Source organism: Agelaius phoeniceus, chromosome Z (genome assembly GCF_051311805.1).
Source record: "Agelaius phoeniceus isolate bAgePho1 chromosome Z, bAgePho1.hap1, whole genome shotgun sequence".
NCBI lineage: Eukaryota > Metazoa > Chordata > Aves > Passeriformes > Icteridae > Agelaius > Agelaius phoeniceus.
This window is the reverse complement of record NC_135303.1, coordinates 50,727,589-50,746,408: the sequence shown is the minus strand read 5'-3', so window position 1 is coordinate 50,746,408 and position 18,820 is coordinate 50,727,589. Positions and strand designations below refer to the sequence as shown.

General features: G+C 43.4%; 1 protein-coding gene across 7 annotated transcripts in view; it reads left to right on the top strand.

Moving 5' to 3' along the window:
- Positions 1 to 16,888, top strand: part of ABCA1 (ATP binding cassette subfamily A member 1) — a 101,862-nt gene extending 84,974 nt beyond the window's left edge. For 6 of the 7 annotated variants that reach the window (XM_077171083.1, XM_077171081.1, XM_077171080.1 and 3 more), the window contains 23 exons: positions 180 to 331; positions 790 to 914; positions 1,288 to 1,386; positions 2,578 to 2,767; positions 2,922 to 3,016; positions 3,383 to 3,415; positions 3,977 to 4,082; positions 4,751 to 4,825; positions 5,222 to 5,391; positions 6,322 to 6,499; positions 7,027 to 7,142; positions 7,230 to 7,374; positions 8,659 to 8,782; positions 9,384 to 9,513; positions 9,647 to 9,767; positions 9,942 to 10,004; positions 10,461 to 10,567; positions 10,973 to 11,114; positions 12,326 to 12,460; positions 12,692 to 12,795; positions 12,923 to 13,015; positions 13,195 to 13,438; positions 13,644 to 16,888. In XM_077171083.1, coding sequence (XP_077027198.1) covers positions 180 to 331; positions 790 to 914; positions 1,288 to 1,386; positions 2,578 to 2,767; positions 2,922 to 3,016; positions 3,383 to 3,415; positions 3,977 to 4,082; positions 4,751 to 4,825; positions 5,222 to 5,391; positions 6,322 to 6,499; positions 7,027 to 7,142; positions 7,230 to 7,374; positions 8,659 to 8,782; positions 9,384 to 9,513; positions 9,647 to 9,767; positions 9,942 to 10,004; positions 10,461 to 10,567; positions 10,973 to 11,114; positions 12,326 to 12,460; positions 12,692 to 12,795; positions 12,923 to 13,015; positions 13,195 to 13,438; positions 13,644 to 13,784 — 2,888 coding nt within the window. In that variant the 3' untranslated portion in view covers positions 13,785 to 16,888. The remainder of the gene's footprint in view (positions 1 to 179; positions 332 to 789; positions 915 to 1,287; positions 1,387 to 2,577; positions 2,768 to 2,921; positions 3,017 to 3,382; positions 3,416 to 3,976; positions 4,083 to 4,750; positions 4,826 to 5,221; positions 5,392 to 6,321; positions 6,500 to 7,026; positions 7,143 to 7,229; positions 7,375 to 8,658; positions 8,783 to 9,383; positions 9,514 to 9,646; positions 9,768 to 9,941; positions 10,005 to 10,460; positions 10,568 to 10,972; positions 11,115 to 12,325; positions 12,461 to 12,691; positions 12,796 to 12,922; positions 13,016 to 13,194; positions 13,439 to 13,643) is intronic. The other variant, XM_054652757.2, reaches the window with a different exon arrangement.
- The last annotated feature ends 1,932 nt before the right edge of the window (positions 16,889 to 18,820 follow it).

The following is an 18,820-nucleotide window of genomic DNA, read 5'->3' as shown; positions in this document are numbered from 1 at the left end:
TCAAAGCTCAGAGAGAAGGGAGAAAACACATTCATGTAAATTTATGTAGTTATTTCTCCTGATTGTGCTTTTTTTTTTTTTTTTGTGAGTGCGAGTGGCTGCTCCAGCCATCACCTTGTGTGTCTCCAGCACAGAGAGCATCTCTGAACTTTTGAATGAGGGTAATTTCTTCTTGCTAGCAGAATCCAGAGAGACAGACCTTCTCAGTGGCATGGATGGGAAAGGCTCCTACCAAATGAAGGGCTGGAAGCTCACCCAGCAGCAGTTCATGGCTCTGTTGTGGAAGAGGATGCTCATTGCCAAGAGAAGCCGGAAGGGCTTTTTTGCCCAGGTGAGAGCCTCCAACACGAGCAAAGTCCCTCATCAGGGACAGCTCTGGACTGTGTGTTGTAGTCTGAGTTGATGGTGGGCTAAAAACCTCAAGGGAATGCAGATAACCAAAATTAGCCTTCACTGCACATGGGGGCAGAAGTGAAGCACTTGCCTGTGCAAGTGAAAGGAGTTGCATGATAAACCAATGTGATTATAGTATTCTTGCACAGCAAATGTAATTTTGCCCTTGGGAACAGCATATGCAGCTAAATCCTCTGCAGCTGAAGTGAGTTCCCTGATTGAATGCCAAGACAGATCTTGCATTGGTGTCTAGCACTGTTGTGGTGTAAAAATAGCAAAGGTATTCCTGGGAAACTTTGAAAATGTTTTGATCCAATAAGTGAATCATATGTACCTCCCGATGCCTCTGGAAACATTTGCTTATAAAAAGGACGTGTTTTTTCCTTACAATTCCAGATTGTGCTGCCAGCTGTCTTTGTGTGTATTGCTCTCATGTTCAGCCTGATTGTTCCTCCTTTTGGGAAGTACCCCAGCTTGGAATTACAACCCTGGATGTATGATGAGCAGTACACTTTTATTAGGTATGTTTTGTCTGGCCTATAAATTATATTCTTCGCAAACTTGAGTTACTGAGTTCTTTAACAGGTCCTTTTGGGTTTTGTGCTTATCTCAGAAGCATGTTTTAAAAGAGAGTTGTGGTATTTTCTTCTTCGGCCTTTAAATGCCAGCTCTAAGTACAGGCAAGGCCATATCCATTTCTGAATGGTGCTATGACTCTCCTAATAATACTGTGTACAAAGACTTGGAATGTATGTGTGCTCTTAGGCCAAGCATTCTTCAAGGGCAAATCCCTGCCCACATCCTTTCACTCTGCTCTTGGCCTTGCTCTGTTGCTTCTTTTGCTGTGTGCTGGTTACCACACTGACTGATAATGTTTTTCTTTTGTTCCCATAGCAATGATGCTCCAGAAGATGCAGGCACTCACAAGCTTTTGGATGCCCTTCTTGATAAGCCAGGGTTTGGGACACGCTGTATGCAGGGACATTCCATCCCGTAAGTAGAACTCTGGTCTGGGAACAGGAAGCACATCCCTGATAGCTCTAGCTGACTTTTGGAAATTATAGTAATGTGTGGCCAGAGCAGGATTTAAGCCAAAAGAGTTGTAATTACATTCAGTTTTTCTGCTCAAAACCTTTTTAAAAGTTGCCAGCCCTCAGTCTGGTGAGGAAGTTGAGGTTTGAATGCAAGTCCTTGCTGATAGAGATGGAAAGGAGAGAGCAAATGACTCAAGTTACTGTTTGGTCCTGAACATGGTAAAGGACTTATTTATGTTGGTGTATGTTGTTGGCTGTAGCTATTCCCACTATGGCTGTAGCTATTCCCACTACACAATCCTTTGTTTCCAGCTGCATTAGAAACCTGAGTTAGTTCCCCACAAACACCAGCAGAAGGAGTGGGGAGCCAGACAGCATTTGTTGTTTCCTAACTCTGCCACCTGACTTGGTGCACAGCCTTGAGCAAGTTGCTGAAGATCTAGTCTGTGAACATAGAAGATGTACACACTCTGAGTCCAAAGTGGTGTGCCCAGAAGACCTGCAGCTCATGTTCACAGGATGATGGGGAGGGAGACAAGGTGTCTGATATAATAGCCAGTGGTGGAAAGTAAGCTGCATCCTTCATAACAGGCATGAAAGCTGAACTATTCCACCAATGGGCCATGGGGAAAAAGCTGCCCACTGCTATTTTGAGAAAGTGCAGTGTTTTGATGCCCCAAAGGCAGAAATATATCCAAGGAGTCATGCAAGAAGATTGTCTGCTGTGATCTTAAAATCACAGGATATCTCAAGTTGGAAGAGACCCATAAGAATCATTGGGTCCAACTATCTGTTCCTCAGAGGACTACTTTTAACTAAACCATGTGACTAAGCACATTCTCCAGATGCTCCCTGAACTCTGGACACAGTGTGCCTGCCGGGACTCACTGAAACAAAGCATTTAATTATAATGCAAAGAGGGGAGTGTCTGGCCCTACAGTGTCGGCCTGCCCCAGTTTCTTTGGCAGTGGGATCTGTTAAAAACTGCAGATCTATTGCTCTGAGCTGTTTGTCTCTGTGAGGTCAAGCTCATTTGAGAAACGCGCTGACTCTTCTGGGGACTGTGGAGTTTGATCTTTAAATCTCTTGTAAGCAAAGGCCATCATATTTATCTTAAAAACTGCATTTTCTTGCCTTTTTCCAAACACAGGGACACTCCTTGCACTGTGGGGCAGAAGGAATGGACCACTGCTTCAGTCCCAGAGTCAGTCCTGGATATCTTCCTGAAAGGCAACTGGAGCATGGAGAATCCTTCCCCATCTTGCGAGTGTAGCAGTGAGAAGATCAAGAAGATGCTGCCTGTGTGCCCCCCTGGTGCAGGTGGCCTGCCACCCCCACAGGTAGGAGGGGCTCAGTGGTACTGCAGGGAGTAATGCTCATGAGGAGCAGAGTGGCTAGGTGTGATTCTTGCATGCAGCATTGTACGAGATTTATTTCACTGAGCACCACTGTTTTCTGATGAGCATTTATCTGTGTTTTCACTGGTGACACCAGCGTGAGCAAGACACAGCTGACATCCTCCAGAATCTGACAGGCCGCAATATATCAGACTACCTAGTGAAGACCTATGCACAGATCATTGGGAAAAGGTAGCTGTTGAACACTCCCCCTTCCCTCCCCGACAAACACTGCTTGCTCTACGAGTGATACACAGATCAGGCAAATAAGCCTGGGCAGCCCAAATTCTTCAGTAGTGAGCCAAATCCCCTCAGGTCCTCAGATAGCCCTGATCCTCAGCTCAAATGATGTTTCTACTTTGTGGGTGGTTCTGTGTGCTGACCCTCATAGGCAGATTGTGGGGGAAGCCTAGGGATTGTCCTGAAGAGGAATGGTGGGAGCTATATCAGATGTCAGAGGCTATTGCGCTCTTTTCCCTGGCTTTGTGCCTGCAGCTTTTTTAGGTCTGTCTCTCCTCTGGTTCCGTGTTTTATATATCAACTCTTTTCTCTCTGCAGCTTAAAGAATAAAATCTGGGTGAATGAGTTCAGGTGAGTTACTGCATTTTCCTTAACTTGTATATGTCCACTAAACCTTGAATATAGTATTTAGCAGGACACATCCACCCTGCTTTGCAGTTTGTGTTATAGGACTCTTAACTGCCAGATATTGGAGGAAAATGTTTAAGGATAAACTGGGACAACCCCAGAGCACTGGATAGCATGTCTGCCTTATGGAGAGAGCAGTCTTGAAAAGATTTGCATGACCAATGTGCTGGTACTCTATTCTGTGAGGTGCTATTCTTCCAAGCAAGGGCAGTAGGGAGACATCCTGCTTTGCCTGCAGCAGAGAATAGCTGCCTTTGGGCAGCATGCTGAGCACTCATGATATGAGTGTTTAACCCCAGAAACAAAGAGTAGAAGACTTCATGGCTAAGCAGCCATGTAGGAGAATAAAAGTCATCCCTTCATGTAAGAGTGGAGATGGTAGTTTTGGGTGTACTGCAGGAAAAGGAGACACGGACGTGGAGAGAGATAAGGAGTTGCATTTTGTGGAGGTCTGTCTTAGCATCATGTCATGTCATAGCATCACTTTTCTGTCTGAACTTTCAGGTATGGTGGCTTTTCCTTGGGAGCCAGCAGTTCCCTTGTGCTTCCTCCAAGTCATGAAGTCACTGATGCCATTAAACAGGTGAAGAAAATTCTGGAGCTGGCACAGGTGAGCAGTTGTCCCCCATAAGCCCAGATGCCATAAAATGAGGAGCATGTATGTGTTAACTGTGTCCACTGACTTCTCCCCACTACCTGTGAGCTGGGATCTCCCAGGCTGTTGTCTGGAGTAGCAGAAGTCTTGGAGAGACACTCAGCTAAAGCTTGCCCAGCCCATGTTGTTGATGTGGGTTCTGCCCAGCACCAGTTGCAAGCCAGTGGGGATTGCAGACATCTGAATGTTTTGTGGCAGGACAGGGTGGGCTGTCTTGTGGAATTAAGAAGTGGTTGCTGCCATCTTCAAAACCTCAGCCGAACCTTCCTGTGCTGAGTCTGCCCTGGCTCAGAAGAAATTTGGGCCACTGTTTTCCTCTGAGTCTGCCAGCCTGCAGGCTGCAATGTTTCTGAAGGTTGCATGCAACTTCCGTTAATAAGTTTTGCTGGAAAAAAAACAGGCATAAGATGACCCTTCTTACCAGTGAGACTATAGAAAGGAAAGGATGAAGGGAAACCACAGTTACTCAGCCTTCTTACCACCTCCAGTTTGGTGGGTAGAGGCTGTTGAATTGGCAGGAAGCTGTCAGAGCTGTGAAAAACATTGCGTAGTCTCTGCTAGACCCCAGGGCATGAATACAGACATTCTTAGAGGGGAAGTAACTGTCTCTTTGCTGTTTGCAGGGGAGTTCTGGGGATCGATTTCTCAACAGTTTATCAAGTTTCATGAAAGGCCTGGATACAAAGAACAATGTGAAGGTAAATTAGCCAATCCTCATTTCTTTGTCTGATGTTTGAAGTTCTGGTAACTTGGAGTCATAGCAGTTAGTCTTGGAAAACTTCGTAGACCAGAGTTCTCTGTATTTGCTAGTGGAGTAAATGTAGCCTGGAGTTTTATGTGGACTATCAAAATCTGTCTCTCCTGTGGAGTCTAGGCCTAAATACCAAGAAGAGTTCAGTGCTGAATCAGTGATAGCATCCAGGAGCCTCTTGTGTTTATTGATTAAACTGAGTGTTCTGCCCCTGAGCAAGCTAGCTGGAGTGATATGGAAAGAAATATGCCCTCAACAGAGGAAGGGATGTTCTGAAGGGCTTAGGAAGCTTTTGGGTAGCTGATGTACCTGGTGTCTTTGATGCTGATGTGGTGTCTTGTAGGTGTGGTTTAACAACAAGGGCTGGCATGCCATTGCATCCTTCCTGAATGTGATCAACAATGCGATCCTTCGGGCCAACCTCCAGCAGGGTGAAAATCCCAGTGCTTATGGGATCACTGCCTTCAATCACCCACTCAACCTCACCAAGCAGCAGCTGTCTGAAGTAGCTCTGTAAGTTGTGACATGACTATGGATGGGTTTGGGCTTATTGCTGATGACTGAAAACAGGCAACATGGGAGGTTTTGGACCTACTGGTGGGCAGCCAGTGGCCTCTGCCATTTAGGCTGTTAACACACAGGCCTTATTTTCTCTGGGGAGGTGGCAAGCTGTGCTGCTGAGAACTTGCTGTTGAAGAGCACTTCTATACAAACTTTCTCTGTCCTTGAGCCCCTGGAAGCTGCAGTTTTTAAGAACCAGTCTTTTTCAGGAATCAGACCTTCTGCAACTCTAGGAAATCCCATCTCAGCCACATTCAGAAAGGTGTCTCACCATAAATATGGTCATTCTTTCATCCTCACAATTTGACTAGGAACCTCTAATAGGTCCTGTTGAGTCTTGCCCACTGTCTCAAGCTGGGGGGCACACAGTAATGCACAGGGTTAATTTCACTGAGGCATTGACTAGTCCACTCTCACTATGATCAGAGTCAGAACTCATAATCTGTGTGCATATATATCCTTCAGTCCATAAAACAGTGGCAGATAATGGGCAGATACTTGTCAACTTTGAAACAACACCAAAAAAAGACAAACGCCAACAACCCAGGAAATGGATTATGTGGGAAACAAAGTGGTGGTAATAAGGAAAGCAGAAAGCAGTCTGTTATGCTGAAATTATTAACCAGGCTGCAGGTTGTGATGCTGTGCTTGAGATGCCAACAGACTGTGTATGTTCCCTCTGTTATATGGCTGGAGAAGAACTGTGCAGTTAAGAGAATCTTGCATGGTAATTCATTACTCAGGATTCTGAGTGTAAGGACAGACGATTGACAGCAGCAGAAGAAATAGTTTCTGCCCTGCCCTGCATGAATTGCCTCATTTCATCTCAAAGGAGCCAGTACCAGCATACAAACAATTTGCTTTCTTCCTTTTTTTATCCAGGATGACCACCTCTGTGGATGTCCTTGTGTCCATCTGTGTGATCTTTGCCATGTCCTTTGTTCCTGCCAGCTTTGTGGTTTTCCTTATTCAGGAGCGTGTCAGCAAGGCTAAACACTTGCAGTTCATCAGTGGTGTGAAGCCTGTTATCTACTGGCTGGCCAACTTTGTGTGGGATATGGTAAGGACTTAGGCTGGGCTAAACTATCCTCTGTTCTGTTTTTCCAGGGTGTCTTGAAGTGCACAGTGCAGTGTGTTCCAGCGGGCACTGCATTATTTCAGTGAATAACAACTGACTTTTGTGTTTTCTCTCATGGGGCAGTGCTTCATCTCACTGGGTCAAGGAGTACAACAGAGGATGGAAGGACAACCATAAGCTCAATCATTAGCATTTATTATGTCACTCTAAAATACTTGCCCAAAAATGTTTGTTTAGCCCCTTGTTCTACTCTGTCCAAAGCAGGTTTTCTCAACCTGTGGTGCCTGAAACCTCTGAGAGTCTACTAACGACTTCTAGGGGAACCAAGAAATGTAAATTCATGTGTACTGTATTATGGCTCACACATGTGACACTTTAAGTCTCCCATTGAAAACAGCTTTAGGAACACTGAAGAGTTTTGAAAACTATTGGACTAGAGAAGAAAAAAATCTCTTCTTTTTTTTATGTCACCTGGAAAGAAATCTAAAGTCATGTTTTTCACCTTCTAGTGCAACTACATTGTTCCAGCCACACTAGTTGTCATCATCTTCATCTGCTTCCAACAGAAGTCCTATGTATCCTCCTCCAACTTGCCTGTGCTGGCTCTCCTCCTGTTTCTCTATGGGTAAGGGATTTTTTTATCAGAGGATGACTGGGAAGGCTCTTAGACTTGAAGGTTCTTACGTGATGTTGCTGCTTTTTCTCTTGCCAGGTGGTCCATCACCCCTCTCATGTATCCAGCCTCCTTTGTGTTCAAAATCCCTAGCACGGCATATGTTGTGCTGACCAGTGTGAATCTCTTCATTGGCATCAATGGGAGTGTGGCCACCTTTGTCCTGGAGCTCTTCACCAATGATGTATGTTTTTTCAGAAGCTCCTCAACTGTCATGTGCTGCTACAGTCTAGTTCCATGTTGGTTCCATGGTGCCTTTAGCAGCCAGATCTCCAGAAAAACTAGGCCCTGTATGCATTAGCTTCAGCAGTAGTTTAAACACAGGTTCTGGTGGAAATGGGATAAAGCCCCCTTTAGAAAAGCTCACAGAGTAGTTAAGACATGGGGAAGGAGCTCCTGAGATTGTCTGGTTCAGCCTCTGAGCAGGATTTAGCTACAGCAGTGTACTGGGTTTGCACGGCCTGGTTTTTCATAATGGGGGGCAAGGTCAAACTGCTAAGAGCAGGTTGCTTAGAGCCATTGGATTTTAAAATTTCCAGGGAGAGCCTCCACAGTCTCTCTGGTGAAAAAAAAAATTAGAATTTTCTTATGTTCTAATGGAATTTCTTGTATGTTCTTAATGAAGGGCATTTTCCATCTACAAAGTACATTTAATCGCCCAACTATTTAGCTGCCCTAAATTTTGCCTCCTGTTGTAGATACCTCTCTAACCATGGGAGCTTACGCACTTCACTTCAGTTTTTCAACACCAGGTGCCTCGTGGGGAAGGTACCAAGTTCCTCTCATGCTTGTAGACAACACAAGATGTCTTAGCAAGCACTGTTTGACCCACAGTGGTGTGAAGTGTTCCTTGTGGGAGGAGGCTCAGGAGACACCGTGGGAGTTACTTGTTGATTGTACCTCTTCCTGTGGGCATAAGGGTGCAGTGCTTGATGATGGTTCCTTTTGTTACAAAGCCTCTTCTAGCTCAGTAACAATGAGTACACGCTCAGAGATGAGTACCTGGCAGAACAGGAACTCAGGGTGCTATCAATTCAATCTGTGGACTAAGCCAGCTGTGAGACAACAAAGGAAAAGTATTAGAGCTTCCAATATGGGACAGGGAGGAACTCCCTACAGCCACTGACATAACCAGTCTGTTCAAGTTAAACTTCCCTGTGTCCTCAGCCAGTAGTCTTTTTGCATATCATTGTTTGCAGACACTGCCTTTTAGACTGTGAGTGTGTGGAAAAACATTTTATTGCAGTTTGCTTGTGTTAATAGCATTGTGAGCAACACAACAACACTGACTGTCCAGAGAAGCCGTGGCCCTGGCTCTTGGGAGAACATGTCTAATCCTTGGATTTTTGTGGGCTTGCAATGTTGGGAAAGGGAAGGAGGGGTCAATGACAACATGGGTCACTCACAGGGAGGTGGTGGCTGCTTTTTGCTCAGCTGGCTCACTGGCACTTGAATTTTTTCTTAACAGAAGCTGAAGGACATCAATGACATCCTGAAGTCTGTCTTCCTCATCTTCCCTCACTTCTGCCTGGGCCGGGGACTCATTGACATGGTGAAAAACCAGGCTATGGCTGATGCTCTGGAGAGATTTGGTAAGTGAAATTATGTTTCACAGAGACAATGGCCTGAAAGGAACAGACCTTTTAGAGTCTGCTTCAGACAAGCTCCTCTAACTTTTCAGGAACTGAAAGTGTTCAATTTGCAGCACAGACCTGGTCAAACATGGCAAGTCATCATAGCCATCGCCTCTTACTTAACTTGTTAAGAGAAACTGGTAGATAGATCTAACGATTTTTGAGTTAAGAGCAATAAATAAAAATGCATAAAGACAATTGTATGGATGTCATGAGGCATAGTGTAAGGAATGGCTGAGGCTCTGGAGAGCGGGATGGATTTTTTTCTGGCATGCAGATGTCAGGTCTGAGTCATAGTCTTTCTGTGCTTCACTAACCTTTTGAACAAGTGGGCTAGCTCTTTGGCAGACTGAATTCTCTGGGCCTGAGTCCCAACTTTGCTACAGTAAAAATGGCTTGCAGCCACAGCGGGCCCCTTGTGTGGTCTAACCTTTCCCTCCTGTAACTGGCTGATCATCAGTTGTCCCAGTGCCCAACTTGGTGAGCTCTGCTGGAAGAAATGCTAGCCTGCTCCCCTTGCTCTGGAAAAGTGATTGTGCTTTTAATCTCATTTTGGCAGGAGAGAATCGGTTTGTGTCCCCTCTGTCATGGGACCTGGTGGGAAGGAACCTCTTTGCCATGGCAGTAGAAGGTGTGGTGTTTTTTCTCATCACAGTGCTCATCCAGTACAGGTTCTTCATCAAACCCAGGTAGGTTGTCCTCTCTACTGTGCCGCTACAGGCAGGTGAAGTTTTCATTGGTGTCACCTATGAAATGGGGAGAATACTACCTATGAAGGCCCTGTCATTTTCTGCTAAGACTTTATCATGTTGCTTTCTTCAGGCCTGTCTATGCCAAGCTGCCTCCTGTGAATGATGAAGATGAGGATGTAACCAGAGAGAGGCAGAGGATAATTAGTGGAGGAGGACAGAGTGACATTTTGGAAATCAAGGAGCTAACCAAGGTGACAGAACTTCTGAATTCGTACTCATTAACACAAAACTATGCAGTTCACTGTGCCTTATCAGAAGAATTTAGCGGGATCGAAACTGGATTGAGTTGGGAGTACTGCAGATGTACAGCTCTGATGAGAATTCTTTGATGTTGTCCTTCTCATTCTTTTTTCTTATGGTTTTAGATTTACAGAATGAAGAGAAAGCCAGCAGTTGACAGGATCTGTGTTGGAATCCCCCCTGGAGAGGTAAGCTTATTCATTAAATGGATTGTTTTGCTATTACTGCAGTATTTAGGAGCCACAAGACAGCACAGGGTAGAGTAAGATCAAAACCAGATGAAAGTTCAAATTGCTCCAAAGGAAAGTAGAAGCTGAAGCAGTTTTTGGTTCTATGTCTCTACCTTTGAAGAAGATATGAACTCTCAGTGTCTGGGACCAGAAGCCAAACTCCAGTATGCAAGATTTGGCACAGATCAACTGCTGTGACAGGGTATCAAGGTGACATCAGTTTGTTCATCTTCCCAGCCTAAAGGTTTATACTTAAAATAAAAATGCGAAAGTTTTGGTTTTTTTTCCTAAATGGACTTCAGAGTCCCTCTACCTGTACTGAGGGTCAAGTTTGCTTCATCCCATCTTGTCAGTGCTGAAAATGATGCAGTTGGATCCTGTTCTCAAATACACTGTGCTCATTTATATCCCCAGTGCTTTGGACTCCTGGGAGTAAATGGTGCTGGCAAGTCATCCACTTTTAAGATGCTAACTGGTGATACAGATGTCACGGGAGGAGAAGCTTTCCTCAAAGGAAACAGGTGAAAGACAATGTATATTTTCTCTGCTTTTTCCTCTAGTTTTAACAGCTTTTTTTCAAAACTCTGAAAACATCAAAACTCTCTTCCACTTTTCCTGTTTACAACTCCTGGCATCTGTTTCAGCCCTTGTTTGAGTCTGGTAAAGTACATAAGTGGCTTAGGAAAATTGATTTAGTCTGGTAGTCATTTCTATGTAACAGCTCTTCCAAGTTTAAATGTCTTTTTTTTAAAAAAAAAGGAGGAGAAAAGGGAGAGAGATAAAAAGTGACTTGATCAAAATGGACTTCTATGATTCTGTATTTTTGTTAGTTCAGTAATTCCAGGAACACTGTTTCATGCTGTTTTAACATCTAAATTAGCAGCATATGCTCATGAAATCCTAACAAAGGTATTTTTCTCTTACAGTATCTTGTCCAACATCCAAGAAGTCCATCAGAACATGGGCTACTGCCCACAGTTCGATGCTGTTAATGAACTGCTGACAGGGCGAGAGCACTTGGAGTTCTTTGCACTCCTGAGAGGTGTTCCAGAGAAAGAAGTCTGCAAGGTAAATGAAACACCACAGGACTCACCCCAGTGACCAACTTGCAAGTTCTCGCTTGCATGCATACTTCCTGCAACTCATATAATGCCATGATGTGAAGCTGTTGAAGATACTGTATGGTGAAATCTGCCCCCCTCTTTCCTTCAGGGAAACCCAAGAATTCCCCTGGGTTTTTTCAGTGTTGCCTGGAAAACTGTACAAAATGGAAGGGCAAATAATTTGGGTCCTATGTTCTCATAGCAAATGCTCTTTTCCACTGAACAACTTTCTTCCTTTAAGAATGTAAGGGCTGTGGAGCTGCAGCTCGTGCAGGACCTCACTCACTGTCAAGTCTTAATTCTTTAAAGTCCCTGGAAACAAACACACTATAGCTTAGCAGAAGCCTTGTGCTGAGTTTTAAACGCTTTCCATTTGATCATAGTGCATCATTAAAGTGCTGCTATTTCAGCATTCAGAGATGAGGTTACAGTAACAGTCTTTAGGCAGTTGATGACTGCTGCCAGTACCATGCAGCACCCTTCTCAGTTCTGTTTCCTGGAATTAACAGTTTTTACTGTATGAGACCTGAATGCTCTAGGTAGATGATATCTAGGTTAATGTCCAAGTAACTTGAATCCTTCTGTGAGGGTAGATGGGATGGGTGGAAACTGCAATCTCCTTCTAAGATTGCTGCCAAGTTCTTCCATGTGATGTTCTTACCAGCTCCATATAAAAAGGGACCCAGTTCTGGGTGTGATTCAAGTAGTAGCTGAATCTCTTCCCCATAACACACTGCAGGGCAGCAATGCCTGCCTGTTGGCACCATTAGGGTGGAAACAAACCAAATTCCATCTATCCAAAGGGCTAAGATGCACCGTGGTGTGACAGCTGTGGGTCAGTAGTGTACATGTCCCTGCTGTAAGCCCACAGTAATAGGAAAGCTCACTGAAGCTGGTGCTGCTAAAAGCACTAGACTGTTAATGTGGCTCAGCTGATGCTGAACTCGTGCCCACCAGCTGATAAGCTGCAGCCATTTGATTTTTCAAGTCTCCTGAGGACAAGGTTACATATAGCCTGATCCAGAGGTGCAGAGGGAGTTTCAAAATCTGTTTCCATGCCACATTAGATCCTCAGATGAATGGCCCTTTTGAAAGCTGCTTTTGAAGCCAAAGTTTGTACGAAAACTCTCTTTGTGCAATGCTTGATTGAAGGTGGTATTGTGCTGTGTGTCACAGGTTGGCGAGTGGGCAATTCGGAAACTGGGCCTTGTGAAATATGGAGAAAAATATGCTGGGAATTACAGTGGGGGGAACAGACGCAAGCTTTCCACGGCCATTGCTCTCATTGGAGGGCCACCTGTGGTGTTCCTGGTGAGTCCACAACCTTTCTCATCAATACTTTTCTTGAAAAATAGAAAAGCATGTTGAAATGAAGACTAATTAAAAATCCAGTGCATAAATTACTTTGTCATTTTAGGAAATAAATCAAACTTGCTTATTTTCAATGTTTTCATAATCAGGAATGGACAGGTCGTTTCAAAGATGAGGTATTTTTCATCGGAATGTAGCAGCATAATCTGTTTTTTTGTATACCTTTTGCAGGATGAGCCAACAACAGGGATGGATCCCAAAGCACGTCGCTTCTTGTGGAACTGTGCTCTGAGTGTAATCAAGGAGGGGAGATCAGTGGTGCTCACATCTCACAGGTAAGTAGCAGCCCACTTGTGTCATACCTTGGCTTTTACATCTGCCAGGGCTGGATGCTAACCTCAGCCTTTCTGCTCTGCCCTTCAATGCTGTTTGCAGCACTAATGAAGTTATTTCTGCTTGCAGCATGGAAGAATGTGAAGCCCTGTGCACTCGAATGGCAATAATGGTCAATGGGCGATTCCGGTGTCTGGGCAGTGTCCAGCACCTAAAAAACAGGTAGGTGGGGTGGTTTTTTGCTTACACCACAGAGTTTGCATTTTTAGGGAGATAGAGTTAGGCTTAGTTCCTCATGCAGCATTTCCATTGCTATTCTGACTGTAGGAAATGCTGCTGGATTTTTAGGACACTTGTAATTCAGAAGCCCTTAACTCTTGTACTGAAATTTTTGTTTGCAGATTTGGAGATGGTTACACCATAGTGGTGAGAATTGCAGGGGCAAACCCAGACCTGAAGCCTGTTGAGGAGTTCTTTGGGCATGCCTTCCCTGGAAGTGTCCTAAAGGAAAAACATCGGAATATGCTGCAGTACCAACTTCCCTCTTCACCATCCTCCCTGGCCAAAATATTCAGTATTCTCTCCCAGAACAAGAAGAGACTCCACATAGAAGACTACTCCGTTTCTCAGACCACACTTGACCAAGTAAGTTTTTAGTAGCCTGGATGCCAAAATCCTCTTTTGCAGAGGTAGGAGTACATCTTTCAATTTAATTGACCTATCTTATAAGGGCATTTAAATGAAGTAGAGTACTGAATATCAGGACTATTTTGAGCATAGTCAGTGCTTAAAATGCCACGAATTCACGAAATACTATGGTGGTGTTTGACATGGCCTTTTTTTCTTGTAGGTTTTTGTAAATTTTGCTAAGGACCAAAGTGATGACGACCATACTAAGGACCTGTCATTGCACAAAAACCAGACTGTGGTAGACATTGCAATCCTTAACTCCTTCCTGCAAGATGAGAAGGTAAAAGAAAGTTGTGTGTGAGCCAATTTTGTCAAAGAGATGATGAGCAGAATGCAAACTTCCTTTTCCTGGGATAGGATACTCCCAAAGAAGCTAGAGGAAAAGCAACTGGACACTCTACTGATAACCATTCAATGCAATGCAATTCAATGCAATGAAAACAATTCCTTTACAGGGGCAGTGCCTCATGGAGTCGTCTTGTACTGTTCTCCAGTGAAAGACTTGAACTTAGCTCATTACAGTATAACTCTGAAGCTGTGGTAAAGCACCCATGAGATGCTGTGGGCTTTCAAGTATACTGTATCTTGTTATGTACAGTATGTTTTTATTAGGGTTGCTAAAATAATTCATTGAGAAATCATGGCCAGTGGTTATTTACAGATATTTAGGACATGTATGTTTTAGTCTTTAGAACATTCATGTCAGGAGTGGGAATGTGCTGGTGCTATATCCATTGCTGGCAATGAATGCACCAAAACAGTCCATGGCAAGAAAAGTCACCACCAGTGTTGTAGCCCTAGGTTGTAAAAACTTACTTGTAAAAACTTACAAGCTGGCTTTCTCTAGCCTGGTGTAGGTCAGTGGTGACAAAGCTGAGGCCACAAAGCAGTACTGTGCAGGTGGGGTGGCAAGAGACAGGCCATCATAACCACACATCTTCATGAGCAAGTGATGATACGCAGAACTGTGAACCCTCCAAATGCATGATTGTCCCACCAGCATCACAATCAACAACATACTCTGACTAGTTGTTTGTGCAGTTAAGTACTTTCCTGCTCCTCTGAGGTACTGTGGCAGCTGCATGAACATCTAGTAGAAAAAAGTGGGTGAGAAGCAGACATAGGGTTTGGACCACAGCAGCAAACTCAGTAGTTGTACAAGCTGCTAATGCCAAGAGCAAATTCTAAATCATGAGCTGTCACTCAGATTTGTAATATCTGCTCTTTAACCCCTGCTTTGCACCAGAAAGGTACCCAACATCTGGAATTACTGCTTAGCACAAGCATGTTGCTGTTTCTGGCTTTGCCAGATAAGACTAGAAATGAGATGTAGATTTTTTTTTTTTAAACAGTATTATTTATGACTTTAAATAGGTAGAATAGGTAGGTAGCATAATTAGGGATTGGAAATGCTTTCAGTTGATCATTGTAGCCGTGGTATTTCTTTACATTATGCCTGTAATGCTATGCTCTCTTTCTGTCCATGTGGTGGATAGCTGCATTCATGATCTGACCATGTTCCAGATTCTAGCAATCAGCTGCTATCTGCAAACAACTGCAAGTTGTTCACCTAAAACTTTCCTGTTTGGAAACTGGTATAACATTAATGTGTAAGTTTCTGCTTCTGTTGTGCAGTGTAGTTTCAGTCATTAGGTGATCCCTAACTGGAGTATAATACATTCTTATTATACATGTGACAAAAAACTGTTTCAGTAAAAAATCCCCCTGAAAAACAAGAAAGTCCAAGATAATAGTGCTACAGTTCATCAGTCAAGTTTTTCAAGTTTTACAAAGCCAGACTAATATTAGAGGGGAAATTATATAGTAAGAACAACCAATTCTTGTTCACTTTGTACAATGGTCATGGGAGAGTATGCTTTTTAGGCCCCTCTGTGTTGCTTTTACATTTGAAAATTGGTTCAGTAATGTGGTTTGAACACAAGTGCAGTTCCTGAGCTGTTCCTGTATCCCATACCTCTGCCTTAAAAACCCACAGAGGTTCTGCACTAGTTTTGATGCTACTCCATGAATCAGTCATGGACCATTTTCTTCTGTGAATGACCATAGCAGCCCAGCAAATACTGAAAAGGCTGGCATGAGCCTGAAGAAGATTAATTACATATTTCCAAATATACTTGGTAACACTGACCAACTCAACATTTTTAAAACACAGTTAAACTAAGTTCCTTGTCCCTCTGTGTCCTGCCTTGAGGTAAAGTAAGAGCTTAGTACAGGCTCTGCTGAAGTGCCTTTTCATACTTTTTTTTAATCTGTATAATTCATTGTGAAGGGGATTGAGAAAAGGAGTGTAAAGGGGATTGGTATACCTCACTGAAAACATACTTTGTTATTACTTTTATGACATCATCACTCTATGGGGATGAGTTACAGGGTGATGAATACACCAGACTTCCAGGTGCAGAAACAGCAGAGCTACAGCCATGACTACTCCAGAACAGGCTGCAAGTATGTTGCCACATCATTTAAACTAGTAGTGTGTCCTGGAGGCTTGCCACTGCTAAAAGTCGCTATTACAAATCAGCATTTGTAGTGAAGGGCTAACGTTTTGCACTGCACCAAACTAGTGCATGTAGAGCTGGAACGAGTTCTAGGAGGATTCAGATTTGGTCCTGAAAGGGCTGTGGTTTGCTCTTGGTAACTGCTTATTCAAATTATTCATGTATCAGGAAACAACAGTTACATGGTAATACACTTTCCTTAGCCCACCAAAAAGATTCTTGGTTTGTATTGCCCCATGACTGTCATGCTTACAGGGTCTGCTATCTGTGACAAAATATCGCAGTAAATGTGGATATTAATCAAACTACTTCCCAGCTCTGATCTGCATTGTTTTTACTGAACAGACAGCATAATGCAACACTGGCATGAAGATTGGTCATGGAATATGTTCAGACAGCCACTAATTTTCACTTAAGTATGTGTTGGGGAAAAATCACTCTGGAATCATACAAATTATGTGAACCACTTCTGATAATGAAACTACACTGAGGTGTTAACTTATTTTAAACTTCAGTACTATTGACATGTTGCATCCCTCTTTGTAGTACATTTGTATTTCAGTAAGGAGTTGTTGTATTTTCCCCATGGTTAAACAACCACTGTTGTGCTTATTTTTCCCTCCTGAATTATAGTTGGTCCTTTGTTCCAAGCACTTTATGCTATCTGTAATGGGATCTATTTTTGCACTGGAATATCTGTTAACTTTGCAAAAATCTAGAGAGATTTCACAACTGAAATTTCTAAGTTAAATCCTTAAATGGACGTTTTCATTAAAAGCAAAAAAAAAGTATATATATTTGTATTTGCTAATATCTGTTATGTGAAGTATTAAAAGGCACTCTAATTGCCTTGTATTAAGTAAAAAATAAAGCTGTTATAGCACCATTGTTTTTCACAAGTGTAATTTTTGCATTTGCTATTTCTAGGAGCACTGCTAGGAGCTTTTAGTTTTGCCTGTTTTTTTGTTCTTAACTTTGATGCATGAGATTTCAGTAGCTCTAGAAACAAGTATGGAGTAGATATACTGTTTTCAGGTAAATGAGGAGACGCAAGATATTAAGGTAAGTGCTACATTAAACTTAAAATTAGTAAATGAAGAGGTCTCTAGCAAGTGATTGGTTAACTGTCAAATCCAACTACAAAGCATAACAAACTTCTCTTTATGTTTAAATCCCAACTCAAGTACCTGCCTCTGAATTTTTATTACAGATACGTGAGTTGGTGATTGCTCCTCCTTGCTAAAAACGCCCTATACACTCATTTGATTTTGAACAGCAGTTTACAAATGAAAGCAGAATAACGGTGTGATTGCTTAAGGATAAACTGATACTAAAATGTTGTCTGCTACTGCCTATAGTATCACCATCAACCAAGTTCCAGTATCTAACCAATTCCTGAAGTTCCAGTATCTAACCAATTCCTGAAGTTACACTCATCAGAAAAATTCTTCCTGATTATAAGAAGTTAATTAGAATTTCACAGAATCACAGAATATGCTGTGATTTGGAAGAGACCCTAAAGGATCACCAGGTCCCATTCCTGTCCCTGCACAACATTATCCACAAGAATCACACCATATGCTTAGGAGCATTGTCCAAACACTTCCTGATCTCTGTCAGGCTTGGTGCTGTGATCTCTTCTGTGGAGAGCCTTTTACAGTGCCCACCCACCCTCTGGGTGAAGAATCCTTTTCTAATACCCAGCCTGAACCTCCCCTGACACAATTTCAGGCCATTCTCTGAGGTCCTGTCACTGGGTTACTGAGAGACAAAATCAGTGCCTGCTCCTCCTCTTCCTCTCAGGAGGAAGTTGTAACTGCAGTGGGTCTCTCCTCAGTCTCTCCCAGGCTGAACCAACACAGGGACCTCAGGTGCTCCTCATTCAGCTTTCCCTCAGGGTCCTTCACCATCTTTGTTGCCCCTCTCTAATGGCTTCATATCTTTTTTACATTGTAATGGTGCCTTATGAAAAATAAAAAAGCTAAAATCCTGTATCTGTAAGCCTGCAATTCTTTAGTGTATAAACTCCACATAGAGTATTTGCTACTGTTTTCCCATTTTGGTCAGAAAAACAATTCCTCTTCAGGCCCAGGAATCAAGGACACCTTACTTTCTCACGTCCTAAGAAATGTAAACAAAAGTGAGTTGTGGGGAGCAAACTTGGGGTAAATTACTTCATTACCTAGAGCTGTAATTGGAAGATTAAGCCTCAGTCTGCAAATGGACCAAACTTACAAAAGTATGAAAGCCGATGACCCATTGTCCATTTCTGGGTGTAGCCCCTGGGGGCAGGGGGGGTGGCTTCATCTGCCTGAAATGTATCTTGAAGGCCCTTCAATAAACACAACTGTTTGTTGTTCTCCTTCATTTTGTCTGACCTCTGTTTTTGGGTGGTCCCAAAAGGCATCAGTGGCACCCAAACCTGTCCCCAGCGCTGAAGGTGAGGCTGCCCCAGTGCAGAGCAGAGTGGCACAATCCCCTCTCTTGCCTGGCTGCGATGCTGTGCCTGATGCACCCCAGGACACAGTTGGCCCTCCTGGCTGCCAGGGCACTGTGACTCACATTCAACTTGCCACAGACCAGGACCCCCAGGGCCCATTCCTGCCACTTTCTAACATCTTTTCCTCCAGCCTGTCTGTACAGCCAGAGTTGCCCTGCCCCAGGTGCAGAATCTGGCACTTTGAACTTCATGTGGTTGATGATTGCCTAGGCCTCTTAATTTCCTGAGTTTTCTGTTTTGACCTAGTGTCCAGCTGGCACCTCAGGGTAAAGCACACCTCTAACATCTTGAATGTTCTCTACTCTCAGTGCTGATGTT